Source organism: Planococcus citri, chromosome 2 (genome assembly GCF_950023065.1).
Source record: "Planococcus citri chromosome 2, ihPlaCitr1.1, whole genome shotgun sequence".
NCBI lineage: Eukaryota > Metazoa > Arthropoda > Insecta > Hemiptera > Pseudococcidae > Planococcus > Planococcus citri.
Window position 1 is genome coordinate 82,351,992 of NC_088678.1, and position 15,461 is coordinate 82,367,452.

The 15,461-nt window shown below is 33.8% G+C and overlaps 1 protein-coding gene and 1 long non-coding RNA gene across 2 annotated transcripts in view; one reads left to right on the plus strand and one right to left on the minus strand.

The window, feature by feature from the left end:
* LOC135838058 (uncharacterized) overlaps window positions 1-7,485 on the minus strand; it is a 66,868-nt gene extending 59,383 nt beyond the window's left edge. Inside the window, exons 1-4 of the long non-coding RNA XR_010557306.1 lie at window positions 7,360-7,485; window positions 7,173-7,260; window positions 6,566-6,927; window positions 98-255 (exon numbers count right to left, since the gene is read on the minus strand). This is a non-coding gene — a long non-coding RNA (uncharacterized LOC135838058). The remainder of the gene's footprint in view (window positions 1-97; window positions 256-6,565; window positions 6,928-7,172; window positions 7,261-7,359) is intronic.
* Window positions 239-6,842, plus strand: LOC135838055 (barH-like 1 homeobox protein). Its single transcript, XM_065353588.1, has 3 exons — window positions 239-1,095; window positions 6,195-6,543; window positions 6,620-6,842. Exons 1-3 carry the CDS (start codon window positions 1,026-1,028, stop codon window positions 6,840-6,842), a joined length of 642 nt encoding a protein of 213 aa, XP_065209660.1. The 5' UTR covers window positions 239-1,025.
* Window positions 7,486-15,461: the final 7,976 nt, after the last annotated feature.

The following is a 15,461-nucleotide window of genomic DNA, read 5'->3' on the forward strand; positions in this document are numbered from 1 at the left end:
CGGATTTTTATAGATTTTCCAGTACATATCCTATCTACTCTGAAAATTTCATAAAAGGAGCACAAATTAAATTCAAGATGTGGCAATATCTACTTACTCGAGTAAAAAAAAAATCGGTTTAGAAACAAACATCCCCAGCTGATTTGAAACTGCGAATTTCCCGATGAAATTAATTATGTTCGATAGCAATTCAACATTGGACACAGGTAATGAATTTGTTGTAAGATTTTTTTGTCCTTCAAAAGATTCAATGGCCTATAAAATGAAAAAACAAAAAAAAATAGAAAATACAATAAAATTCAATACAAACATCTATCCTAATCCAATTACAAAAAAAAAAAATAATAATAAATAAAACTAATCATGAACAAATTCATCGTAACTTATTTGATCTAACAACATTAGAAAAATGAAACGAAAGGAGCAATTTCGAGAAAACAAAAAAAAATAAACTTTTCTCTTTTCCTCTATGCATCCTACAATCATCAACTCGGTAGAGCAAAAGCAAATAAAATGCATACAAACTGCATATAAGTGAAAAGCGCTACATACATATCGATTGCGAAATATTATTCCATTAATACAACAATTACCCGCGTACAGCCTCTACTTACGGTATACATAATTTATACTATAGAAGACGAAAACGAAGCAAAATTTCGTTTACGAATCAACCAATGAGCTCGAGATACGCGCCACCCTACACCAATGGTAAGTGAGATACGTAATCATCCCTCTAAATTGTCCCCTATCGTGGCAAAGTTTAACTTATTAAATACGCTGAACAAGAGCACCGAATAATAAAGAGGGGTTACATCTTCGCCGTTTACTCCCTATTTTGGAAAATGGCGAATTTCATCTTTTTATACGTCGGCATTAAGTCGCATTTAGCGCGTTATTGGTGCAGCTTTTTTTGTTTTGCCTGTGTGATCGCGAATTTGGGAATTTTTTCATTTTTCAAGTGAACGGTGTTGAAATGTTGATTGTTTTCCAAGTATCGAGGGGGTAATTGTGCAAGGGGGAAGATGCAAAATCAGAATAAAACGTCGTTTTTTATTAAAGATATATTAGGAGAAGAATCCGAAGATAGATTTGGTAAGTTTTTATTCCAGTTTTTTTTCAAATTTTTATTGACCTTCCTACCTATTTGAAAAAAATTGGTACAATTTGGATCAAAAATAAAAAGCAATTTTATTAAAACGTAGTTACCTATCTATTCTGTAGATATGTATATATTTTTTTTTTGAAAATGATTTGATAGCTCGTGATTTGAAAATTAATTTACAAAAAGTGGGGAGTTTGAACAAAGTTTTATTAATTGTATTTTTTTTCACAATTGTTAAGAAATATGCACCTAAAGATTAATAAGATGATAAAGTTGGAATTTTTAGACAGAACACGACAGTTAGATCATTTTGTTTAAAAAAAAATTATTCAGGGTTTTAAACTTTTTTAGAGGGATATTTCAAACATTTAATTCGGACAGATTGGAATTTTTTTCCGACGAATTCGTTAGTAAATTAAACAGTTCTTCTCCATTTTTCGAAAGTCTTCTACGTACCATCAAACGTTCACTTTTCCACACAAGATTTCATCATATTTCCAACCGAGGCCCGCATCGAAGCGAATTTTCAAACAAGAATAATCATGTAATGAATGTTAAAGAGTTCTGAATATTTCAAACGTCTGAAAAAATATTGGTTCAGGTTTCCTCATTGACTCCATGAACGATTTGTCGATCTTGAAACTAGATTTTTTTGTATTTTGCAACAAATACGTAGGTAGGCATGTACCAAAGTGCCATGAGAAATTGGTGGAAGAAGTGGTGGAATTCTCTCGAGCTCCTAATCTGTTTTAAAATCAAAATCGACGATGATTTTTTGCAATTTATATGTAATAAGTTTCCCAACAGAGAACGAACTCATTCAATTTTTAAAACCATTGATGATCGCATGGAACTCGGAACTCGGAATTTTTCTAATGAGGTTACAGGAGTATTAAAAATTGTGGGCTGAAGAGTTTTTAAAAATGTGCCTCCCGACTCCCCTTTTGAAATTTCCTCAATGGTGCAGGCTGAAAAATTGTGAAAAGAATACTATGTTAATTAGAGAAAATCTTTTTTTCTGGAAAATAAACTAAAGATTCTACATAAAAAAAAAAAAAAAAAAAAAAAAACAGACACAAGCTTGCTTTTGAAAGTTCAACTAAGTAGAATTAATTGTGGTGAAAATTTTCAATTTTCTCCCGTTTTCTCTTGACCGAAAAAAAGAAATATAGCCTATTTCAAGAGATAAGTAAGGGTTGTTCAAAAAAAATAAAGAAAAACAATATTTCAGAGTGTATATTAGAAGGACCTTTTCTTTGGTAAACATTGTTTTCCCAATAATTCGAGCTGATATATATGTAGGCATATAAAAGTTCAACTTGAATAAATTGTGATGAAACATTTCAAGATTATAATTATTTTTTCATTATGGAGAATCAATTTTTAAGGAAAACTGGGAGTCTTAAGTATGAGAAAAAAAACCTAAAAAGCATACAATTTTTTATCTAGTACATACCTACTTATGTTAGATTTTGGATTTTTGGCGAATTTTTAAAAATTTTAAAAAATTAAAAAAGCTGTTTTGAGGACGATTTTCAAACTTTTTCAAGAAATATATATTTTTTTGGAGTGAATAGAATCAAGGTGAAGAATTCCTGAAATTTACGATTCAACTCCATTGATAAAATTATTCAAATTGGTTCACTTTGCTGAACAAAAAATTATATTTTTTCCCAAAAGATCCATAAAAAATCTATTTTTCTTGGAATCTCCAGCGCAAGTTTTTTTCAAATTGTCAAAAAGGGGTGTTTATTGAAAAAATTTTCAACAAATCTTTTTTTTCAAAACTACCAAAAAATGTTTTTTTTTGCATATATTCCGGCATATGACAATAGGAGTATTTGCACCCCCCCCCGCCGATCCTCCGGGGCAACTTTTTTCCTAAACGGGACATCCTAAGGAACATTTTAAAGCAAACTTGCCCAAAAAAAGTTGGCCTTACTTACAAAATGGCGGCCATTTTGATTGACAGGTCAGCCGAAATCACAGATTTCGAGTTTCATTTTTCAAACTTTACAAAGGTAGATCGAAAGATCATGCATAAATTTATCACCTGTCAAAATTTCAAGTGCTAAAGTGCGTTTTTCGACTATTGGTGAATTTTTGAAAATCAAATTTAGGCCAACAATGAGGGAAAAAATCAAAATTTTACCAAATTGACCAAGAAAGCTGAAATTTGGGATATACCCTATTTTCGACATGCCAAATCGATTGGAAACAGTTTCAACCCGTTTTGAGCAGCTCTGGAGCCTCCAGCAGATTTTTGAAACTCGAAATTCCCACAAAATTCCATTAAATTGGAGTTGTAAAGCTGAAACTTATTCTAAAAACTAATTTCAATACGCTACGAAGTACTGCAGATGAATTTCAAGTCGTTTTGGAGCCTCCAGCGACTTTTTTGAAAATTCCTGGAGCCTCCAGTAGATTTTTGAAACTTGAAATTTCCCCAAAATTTCATCAAACTGAGATAGAGGGTCAAAATTTATTCTGCAAACTAATTTTAACACACTCTGAAGACGACTTCAGGTGTGTTCAGATCATTTTAGAGCCTCCAACGACTTTTTTGAAAACTACTGTAGCCTCCAGCCGATTTTTGAAACTTTAAATTTCCTCAAAATTTCATCAAACTGAGATAGAGAGTCGAAATTTACTCTACGCTACAATTTTAACACCCTCAGACGACTTCAGGCGGGTTCAAGCCATTTTAGAGCCTCCAGCGACTTTTTTGAAAATTACTGGAGCCTCCAGTAGATTTTTGAAATTTGAAATTTCCCCAACATTAATTTATCAAATGGAGTTGGCAAGCTGAAATCTACTTTGCAGACTTCATAGTGGTTTCAAATGGCTTTGAAGCTTCCATGCTACTTTTGGGAAACTTCAATTTTCCAAAAAAAGTCCATAATTATAACCTTTCAAAAAGTCGCTGGAGGCTCCAAAACGACTTGAAATCCACCAGCAGTCAACTTCGTAGCGTATTAAAACTGGTTTGCAGAATAAATTTCGACTCTCCATCTCAAATTGATGAAATTTTGGGGAAATTACAAGTTTAAAAAATCTACTGGAGGCTCCAGTAATTTCCAAAAAAGTCGCTGGATGCTCTAAAATGACTTGAACCCACCTGAAGTCGTCTTCAGAGGGTGTTAAAATTGGAGTGTAGAGTAAATTTCAGCTTTCCATTTCCATTTGGTGAAATTTTGTGAACATTTAAAGTTTCAAAAATCTGCTGTAGGCTCCAGTAATTTTCAAAAAAGTTGCTGAAGGCTCTAAAATGACTTGACATTCGTCAGAAGTCGTATTCAGAGTATGTTAAAATTGGAGTGTAGAGTAAATTTCAGCTTTCCATCTCCATGCATTTGATGAAATTTTGTGAACATTTAAAGTTTCAAAAATCTTCTGGAGGCTTCAGGAATTTTAAAAAAGTCGCTGGAGGCTCCAAAACGACTTGAAATTCACCTGCAGTACTTCGTAGCGTATTGAAATTAGTTTTTAGAATAAGTTTCAGCTTTACAACTCCAATTTAATGGAATTTTGTGAGAATTTCGAGTTTTAAAAATCTGCTGGAGGCTCCAGAACTGCTCAAAACGGGTTGAAACCGCTTCCAATCGATTTGGCATGTCGAAAATAGGGTATATCCCAAATTTCAGCTTTCTTGGTCAATTTGGTAAAATTTTGATTTTTCCCTCATTTTTGGCCTAAATTTGATTTTCAAAAATTCACCAAAAATCGAAAAACGCACTTTAGCACCTGAAATTTTGACAGGTGATGAATTTTTGCATGATCTTTCGATCTACCTTTGTAAATTTTGAAAAAGTTCGTGCAAGTCGTATGTTAAAACGCAAAATCTGCGATTTCGGCTGACCTGTCAATCAAAATGGCCGCCATTTTGTAATTAAGGCCAACTTTTTTTTGGGCAAGTTTGTTTTAAAATGTTCCTTAAGATGTCGCCCTTTAAGAAAAAAGTTGTCCCAGAGGATCGGCGGGGGGGGGGAGTGTGCAATTACTCCTATTGTCATATGCCGGACTAATTGTATCAGTTAGAAAAAATATTTCTACCTCTGCCAAAAATCTTGCTCGAAAGCCAAAATCATCACCAAAAAGTTCTGCTTTTGTGCAACAATTTTGCAAGAAAAGTGATGTTTAGCAAAATTACAAAAAAAATCCTGTTTTTTTTGGGGTTAAAATTTCAAAACATTTTTCTGTTTTCTCGCCCAAAGCTGACAAAAAGCCCATTCTTTTGCCAAAATTGACAGAAATTCTCGCTCTCTTGTGAAAATTTCAAAAAATTCCTGCTTTTCTCCCCCAAAAAATCCAGTATTGTTGCCAAAATTGCCAAAAAATATGCTTCTCTAAACAATTTTTTTCAATACAGTTGCATTTTCTCACATAAGAGCAAACGCAGTCCTCTAAAAATCACACAAAAGTAAATCCAATCAACGTAGGTAACAAAAAATAAAAAATAAAGTAAAAAATATCACAAATCGAAAAAAAACTATGCCTAAGCGTTTAAATCCCCTCTAAATTTGGATCTCTACAACGCTATCAACATGAAAAAAAAACAACAAAACAAAACCGTATAATCAGGTGAAGGGTGGAAAAATCTTTTTCGATACCATACCGCGAATGCCTCAATTTACTCGTGTATTTCACAATCCAAACAGATCACTTCCCTTCGTTTAGTAAGCCGTTTGAAGCCGAACAGTTAGAAAAAAATCGCAACATGACGTCCCTAATTTATATTCTACAGATTCGATGCTCGCTACGATTTTTGTCCACTTAAACACGTATTCACTCCCTGCTCAGATGTCGAACGTTGTTAACGATTTTGCGAAAATATTTACGAAATAATTGTTCGTATTAAACGCGAATCATGCACACGCGTTAATCGCCGCAAGAGTTGATCCTTTATAGTACGTTGTTAGGTACCTACTCCTCGCGAAACTCATCTCGAGTCTTTTATACGTGCTACGTATGTATTTACGAGCACAAGTCAACACACGTACGCAATTAACGACCTTTTTTTCTTCTTATTCTTTTGCTTAAATGAGCCTTATTTTTTCATCGTTGATTCATTTTTTCCTTTCCTTCGCAGAGAATAGTCTTAGCGATGATAAAAGCGACGACGAGTTCGTTGACGAGGCTTCCTACGACGAAGGCATCTCTTCGGTCGCCTCCACCAATAACATGGTTTACTTGATGCATTCGACTAATCAGCACTTATTATCATCATCGAAGAAACAAGACGATATGAATTCTATGGTCACGTCAACCAGAGGCAGAAAACCTCGCAGGAGAAGAACAGCCTTCACTCATGCTCAATTGGCCTATCTAGAAAGGAAATTCCGATGTCAAAAGTATCTCTCGGTGGCTGATCGCAGCGACGTAGCGGACGCGTTAAATTTATCCGAAACTCAAGTCAAAACGTGGTACCAAAATCGAAGGTAAGCTATTCGTTACCATTACCTTTGAGCGCGATTTTCACATCAGTGTATTAAGATTCTCGATCGTATTTTGCAGAACGAAATGGAAACGGCAGAATCAAATGCGACTAGAACAGCTTAGACAGCAGACATCGGTAGAAAACGATCTTCTGCACAGAGTACCGTCGTCATCGCAATCCGAAAATGTGTGCTGTTCGCCTTTTCAGAACACCTCGGCGTCGGCCGCAGCTTGTAATTTTTTAACCACCGCCGCCGCTATTTTTAGAAACGTCACATACGTTCACAGCTGCCAATTGTAAAATGCTTCAGCAACATTTTCATCGTGTACCAATTTTCTTCTTTATTATTGTCTCTGTAATTCTTTTCTTCACGTCGAATTGCCTCCTGTGAAAGGAAACATTCGAATTTGTAATTTTTTACGTCGTTATTTCATTTTTTTTTTTTTTTTTTTCAACGGATTAGGGATTGAAATGTTGTTATGATGACAAAATAATTGTATTCGAAACCGAGTATCCCGTTGTTAAATATAGTGGCAATTATTATTAAGATTATTATGCTTCTAATATGTTGAATATTTGTTTTAGTATGTTTATAATACTTAATACACAATGTATGATGTATAAATTTACTTGTTTTCAGAAGTATTCCATTTTTTTTCCTGGTTCGTAACTTGAAATTTGAGAACTGAGACGTGATGTGTTACGATAAAGACAGCACCTGAAAACAAGGAATGAAAAAAACGTCATAATTCACTTTTCTAATAAATGGATAGACAAAATATCAAAATCCTTTGAAAAATGGTAAACTTGTTCGTACATTTGAAATTTTTGTTTTTTTCGCAGGACCCCAAAATACACTACAGGCGAAAATCTCAGATGCTGAAATTCATTTGTCAATTTTTGAGAAATTTAAATAAATTCGAAGATCTATCGGACATTTTTCCTGAAAAAAAAACAACAAAATTTTATCAAATTGACGTGAAAGATTGAAATTCAATTTTTACCCTATTTTCGACGTCCTCAGTCCATTGGTGCCAGTTTCAACCCGTTCTGGAGCCTCCAACGGATTTTGGGATTTTCCAGTTTTCAAAAAAATTATGTACCCTAAATAAAGTGAAAATGAAATTCAGCACACATAAAATTCGGATTTATCGTATTTGTGACCCTTTCAAAATATTTTTGTGCTGGTTTAAATCAAATTTTTTTTCCAGCGATTATTTCTGAAAAACAATAAAAATTCACGATTTTTGAACGTGAGAACAAAAAACTCTAAAATTTGATTCCTTCCCTATTTTCGATCCTTCTTAGTCTATAAGTTGGCGTACATAAACGACAGATTTTTTATTTTCATTTTTTTTCCAAAAAATGATTGCTGAAGAAAATTTTGTACTCGAACCCGTACGAAAAGATTTCGAGACAAGTCTACACCGATCTAAAGAGTCACAAAGATGGTAAATCTGCATTTATAAACGCTGAATGAATTTGATTTTCACTCTACGTATTTATACGTAGCATATTTTGATTTTTTTTTTCAAATATGAATTTCCAAAATTTGCCAAGAGGGTCATTCCATGTCAACTCAACCAACGTTTTTGAGTTGTGCCTTTCGATTTTGCTCAAATTTTTTTTTACAATATCTACCCACCCAGTAAGTAAGAACCCCGAAATTAGTTTGGTCCCAGCTCCCTCAGGGGGCGGGTTTGGGGGGCTTCCATTATTTTCACATTGTCTCGAGGTACTCAACTTCAGCAGCCCATTCCTCCAAAACTATGATACTTTGATCAAAACTGATTTCACAGTTCGAAAGGGCATTGCATTTAGAACTTTTTGAGCATTTTGAAATTTTCAAAAGTTGAAAGTTAAACTTTCAAATTAAAAGTTCAAATTTCAAAATAGCGCTGCAAGTGGAAACTACCATTTAAAATTTTGAAAAAATTTCCATAGATGCACCTTTCGATGCTTTTTCGAAATATTGAAGTTTCGACATGGGATCTTTCAATGGAGAGGGAGCACCCACACCCCCAATTTTGTGCAAAACTTTCGAAAGAAAATCTGGGGCATGTGATATATCGAATTCTATGTTTTTGGTGTCGCTGAACACGAATATGACGTCAGATTATTGATTGGACCCGTCCAAGTCCAAGGGCCCCAGCACCTCATCAAAGAGGGTGACCCCCCAAAAAAAAATGGTTATATTCGTATGACACATGAAATAGTATGTTTTCGATATCGCTGAACACGAATATTGCCTTAGTTTTTCGAATCGATTTCACCCATGGCTCCCAGAACCTCCCCCAATAGGTAAAAGTCCAAAAAATTGTCGGGGGCCATGGATGCGGTCCAATCAAAAATCTGACGTCATATTCGTGTTCAGCGTCACCAAAAACATAGAATTCGATATATAACATGCCCCAGATTTTCTTTGGAAAGTTTCGCCCAAAATTGGGGGTGTGGGTGCTCCCCTCCATTGAGAGATCCCATCTCGAAAATTGAATATTTCGAAAAAGCATCAAAAGGTACATCTATGGAAATTTTTTCAAAATTTTAAATGATAGTTTCCACTTACAGCGCCATTTTGAAATTCAACTTTCAACTTTTGAAAATTTCAAAATGCTTAAAAAGTTTTAAATGCAATGCCCTTTCGAACTGTGAAATCAGTTTTGATCAAAGTATCATAGTTTTGGAGGAATGGGCTGCTGAAGTTGAGTACCTTGAGACAATGTGAAAAGAATGGAAGCCCTCCCACCTGCCCCCTGAGGGGGCTGGTACCAAACTAATTGCGGGGTTTTTACTTACTGGGTGGGTAGATATTGTAAAAAAAAATTAAGCGAAATCGAAAGGTATGACTTTCAAAATCGCCGTTTTTCGGTTGAGTTGACATGGAATGACCCAAGAATCAAAAAATAAATTTCAGCACCTGAAATTTTTGCTCATGTCCTTTTTGAATTCCCTTTTGTTCAGTTGAAAAATTGTTATTCCGGTTGGGATACTTTCCTTGTCAAGGTAGGTAGGGTGAAGTATGTAGGTATCAAGGTATGTATTTTTTTCAGCAATTGAAATTTCTCGTCGTACTGTCCAATTTTGGAGTTAGATGGCTCGGAACTGCTGCAACTTGGAGAACATTTTTTTGTGGCTATTTAAATGTAGGTACCAAAGTAACTAAGATTCCCGATCTCGGAAAATGAAACTATAATGAAACCATTTCACAGTGAAACCAAAACAAATTGTTGGTATCAATACAGTAGTTTTTCTCCTCCACGAAACAGAATCAAAATAGTATTTTCCGAGATCGGGATTTGCAGCAGGGATGGTTAGCTAGCCGTTAGCTGTTAGCTTTTAGCCGATAGCCGATGCTTTTTTCACAATTTTAGCTAGCCAATAGCTTAGTTAATGGGACTTCGTTAGCCGTTAGCTTTAGCCAATGAAACATAGGCTAACCATGGCTAATTCTTTTTTTTCAATTCTGCCCAGTTCCAGCTTCACTTTTTTCTATCGACCATACACAAATATGAAATAAACCAATATTTTTTCAACTACATCGGTGTTTTTGAACTTTGAAACTTTGAAATGTCCTTTTCAATGCTAATTCAATTTAAATTGTAATTTTGTGTGATGTTCCTTCCTATCTTACATTTCTATAGGTACCTACTGAGTGAGAACTGTGAAGTAACGCAGTGAACACAAATGAAATCAAAAATAAAAGGGGAGAGCAAAATCAGAATTTTAGACATCACGAAAAATCGATATTTTAGGTTGTTTTCAGAAAACCCTTCACACTGAACGATCATTTTATTGAAATGAAGGCAAAATTACTGCTCGAGCGAAGCGAGAGCGAAAATTGGTTGAAAAAATTGGTGTGAAAAACGAAAAAACGACCATTGTGTATGCTTCAAGTATTTTAAATTTTCATCGAAGCACAATAATATCAACAATATTGAAAAGTTAGTCGGCCTGGGAATCAAAAATTTCCTATTTAATGTTTGAATTCTTAAAATGTTTGAAAATATTAAGTATTTTAAACGGTTCGAGCGGCCGAGCGAAGCGAGGGCAAAATTTTTCAAAAATTTTTAATTCAAAAAGTAGAACAACATCAATTTTAACAAAATAAAAACTTGACATTTTGGTGGGATAGCTTCAATTTTTCAGAGATTTTTGATGTGAATTCTTGGAAGTTTTCTTGCTTTTCGAAGGAATTTCTATACTATTTTCTAATTTTCTTGCCACCCATGCGAATTTCTCGCCTTTTTCTTGCCAGTGCCAGTAGACACTCTGAATGAATGAGTACGTAATTTTCAATAAAATGTAACCGAATTGAATTCATAAATAATGTTTCTTGAATTTTCTCGAAATTTAGGCCTCATACAAGAAAACCCAACGTGAGGGGGGGGGGATTTTTCTTGAATAGAGGATTACACAGAAGAATTCTGCCGTAAACATAGACAATTTTCGGATAAACTTTTTTTTTTGGGCGTTTTACTTTATGCAATTTGTGAACAGACTTTTCGACAGAACTGAATTGCATATCTCTTGATATGGTTTGTAGGTAGGTAGAGGTATACCTAGCTGAACTACAAAGATTTCAAAAAAAAAAATGATATTTTTAATATTTGATAGAATATTTGCTAAAAAAAAATTATGATTAGGTAGGTGAATTGACATAACATGAAGACATGCATTTAGCTTATTTATATTTGCAAAGAAATTAATTTTCTCTATCGCATAGCAGAAAATCTCAAATAATTAAGCTGCAGGTATAAAATATATAGTAGGTAGGTCTGGTAGTAATTAATTTTTAAACTTAAAATAAACATATTTCATCGCAACTTTATTAAAACATCAATTTACTTGAATTTAATCATATTGCATGATACATATTTTATCCCACATTATTTCATCTTTAAGCCAATTTAAAATACAGTACAAAAATATCTAGGTAATTTCGATTTTTAGTGGCAAATAAAATTTAAAATACAAGATATTCCTAACTGGTAGCGAGCAAATTTGACTACCTATTGTGAAATTATTTCAATTTTTTACTAAAATGGATCATAATCATGAATAATTATGTTTAAGTAAGGTTTTTAACATTTTTAACCATCGATGTTCGACAAGAAATAACAAGAACATGTCAAAAATAAAAATTTTCCAAGTCTTGAATTTTGAAAAATTATAAAACTTTAGAAAAATTTGGCTCTTTATTATGACTTTTTGACATTTTGTCAGACTTTTGAAAAGTTATAAGATCTTTCAGAGAAATTCATGAAAAATTAGAATAGGTACCTAATTTTGTTTCTATGTCATCGTGACATTTTTTTTTCAAAGTTGAAAAAATTTCTAAGATGTCTGACGTGTAAGTATGTATGAAAAATTATAAAAATTTTGTTTCGACTGCGTATGACATTTTGACATTTTTTTCAAACTTGGAAGAATCCTTAGTATTATGTCGGACTTTTGAAAAAAATATGAAATTATAAAAATTCTGGCAATAATTTTGACGTTTTGTGAGTTTGAAATTATTTTTTCAAAATTAAAAGAGTTCTTGAAGGCGATTTGACTTTTGGACATTTTGTCAGCGTTTTCAGAATTTATGAAACGAAAATTCAACAGGGTAATTGAAAATTAGGAATTTTTAAGAGTTAGAAAAAATATTAAACGGTCATAATACTAATTGCTTTTGTGTGAAAGAAGGTTTCTTTTTCAGTCCTGGTTTTACCGGCAACCCAATGGGGAGACGGGTGGTCTGTATGCTCGTCCTTGATGACAAGGAAATGAGATCCCAAATACTCGTCGTTGATGGTACAAAAAGATGATCAAGTGCAGAGTACGTTTGTGTTGTCATCGGTTTCGTAACGTCAATATTATAATGCCGAATCAATGACGTTACGCATCTTTCAAACTCCTTCAAGCGTTTTGGAAGTTCTGTCTCGTTGACCCGCAAAAAATCATAGTGATGAGCTTGATAGTTAGCTGATTCCGTTTGATGATAAATTAGTCTTGCTAACTCGAGTTGATGATGACCAGATTCATCAAACTTTCTCATTATGTGCCACCAAACTTTCAGAATAATATGTTTTGGTGGTACGTACTCATAGCTACCAGTTTTTGGATTGAATGTTATGTACACTATGTTTCGAATTCCATCGAGGAACGAAATCCACCACACCAATCGTCGATTATTCCAGTCACTCAATGATTTTGTATCTGTTTTTCTGATTTCGGGAAGCACAATGATATCATTTGAATCGACATCAAACCATTTCCCCATCCGTTCCAAAACACCAGCTGCGTATTGTCCGTATCCCTTCTTGAATTCACTATGCCAGGTTAAGAATTCTTTGTCCAAGTTTGGAAAGTTTTTCATGAGGGCAGCATTATCGGCTTTAATGACATTGTCTTCGTAGTGAACGATAGTTGCGCGAAATAATGAGTCGCAGGTTATGAACTCTATCGTACATTTAAAAATTTCAACTTGTTTGCTGAAATGGTCAGCCTTTGCAGCTTTCAATATGATCTCTCTCATCCAGGAGGGGGTTCCATCATCGAGTAATACATCGTAAGTTAGTAGCAAAACAATTGTAATAAATAACGCGAATTTTTCGGCCATTGAAACGAAGTCGAACGAAACTTTGTAAAACATGAAAGAAAGACTAACAATATTTAGACCACAACGTTTCACTTCTAAAACTAATATCACGTAAGTATTAACAAATTAATTCGCCTAAATAGAGAAATCATGCGAACTTTTTATCTTATTCTACCATTATCTGTTCTGCAGATAAAATACCAAATACCTATCCAAAAGCACCTTATTGAAAGGGTGGTGAAGAGTTCAATACCTAATTATTTGACCCATACGCGCGTCCGTGAGTATTCGACTCGCCAGAAATTAAATTTTTTCAAATTCGTTAAAGGGTACCTACGACTTGATAAATTTTTAAAACCAATAACACTCTTATTTCAATAGCGAAAAATATACGAGTAATCTACTATGTAGTTAACTCCAATGCTATGCGTCGATAATTTTACTTTGCTCGCGGATAAATCAAATTCTAATCTAAATCATTCCAAACTAATTCCAAGTACCTACACATAGAAATGAAACAATAAGTCCGCAGATGTGACTCCCTCTATCAAACCAAAAGTCAATCCGTGATCAAATCAATTACTTACCAAAAATATTCTCCCGATCATTAACAGTACCCCATCTTTGATATTCTAAAAAATTTAATTAAATTTTTATCATACAAATTAGTAAACCCATAGATTATTCGGTAATCGGTATAGTGTAACGACGAGATTTAAAAAATTCATAATAGGTATGTAAATCTTACCAAATCAACGTAAGCCACACCCATTTCTGCTATAGTTGTAATAGCAGACTGTGCATGAGGTGGAGGTGAAAGCAAGTCGAAGTTGGAAAGTAAATAACATTTGAGTCGAGTTTCATTGCTACCTGTTAAAGTTCAATAATGAGTGAAATAAAATCGCATACTTATTGTACCTACTCATTGAGCAAAACTTGAAAACTTAGTTTCGCTCCGTCAGTGGCGAACTGGGTCGGTTTGGGGCCACTGGCGGATGCACCGAATGGGGCCCCCAAAATTTTTCCCTTCCTCTTTAAGAATCAATTCTTTCTCGTTCTGTTTTTTCCCAGGTTAGGATACCTACTTGAATGCAAGTTGTGCAATTGATTTTTGCTTTTGTCTTTTTATTCAGTTTATTAATAGCAAAAAAGAGGAGATTTCTTGAGGGGTTGAAATGACAATTATTTTGTCAATTGAACTTTTAGTTTTATTTCACCGTGTTAAACTTATGCTCGAAAGTAACGTACCTATACTCGAATATGAAAACAAAGATGTCATTTTTATCAGCAGTTATTGATATAAACTACGACGGAGTACATATTAAGAATAAAGGAAATGAAGATGAAAAAAAAAAACAACTTAGCGGAAACCAAAACTTGATTTTTCGCGGATCCACTCGCGGTTCATTCATTCGTACTTTTTATACATATTTCTAAACTTTAATTCGAATATCATACCGGATGGTCCGGATGCGATATGAAATATTCAGCCCACGTATCTTACTACGTATGTAGAAAGAAATTGACGAAATTCCTCATTGAAAAAAGTAGTGTTGGGTACATACAAATTACAAACACTTTGGGCAAAAATTTCATGGGAGCGAAAAAAAAAACTTACTTAATTTAGGTTTATATGTAGGAGGTGAATATTCATTAACAAACAGGGCATTTCTCTTTTAAAACATCTCAAGTGTATGACAATCCATTGTTCAAATTTGAAAAATGTCGAAGTAAAAAAACTCATCTTTTACAGCATTTTTTCTTCAGTTCAACAGCCAAATTACCGAAAAATGCAAAAAATTGGCGAATTGTGGGATTTGGAAACATAATTCTCTCAAAGTTGAAAATCATCAAAATATATATTTTTTTAAATTTTCCGCTAACAAATAGTTTTTCTAATGAAATGTTATTACTTGTTAATTAGGTATTATCATTCTGTTCAATGGCTTTTTCCTGCGTGCAATTTTATCGAAAAACACGTAGTTACTGTAAAAAGAGTTGCCTAACTTACCGCCTGTCTCCTTAACGATGAGTTTTCCATCAACGTTTTGAACCTGCCAAAAGAGTTGCCTATGTAACCGCCTGCCTTTGGGAAGAATACATCCTTTTCTTCGATAAGCTGATGCGATGCCATGTTTTCGATACTTGTATGTCCCTATGGTAGGTCCTGCGAGAAATAAAAACAGAAAATGTTAAACATTCACGAACGACTGGTGATTGAACAAATTGTTTGATTTCTGGGTGAATCATTCGCGAAGGAAATTATCAATTTTTAGTAAATCATTCACGAACGAATTCATCATTGACTTCTCACATCAAAAATAACGTTGATTTAC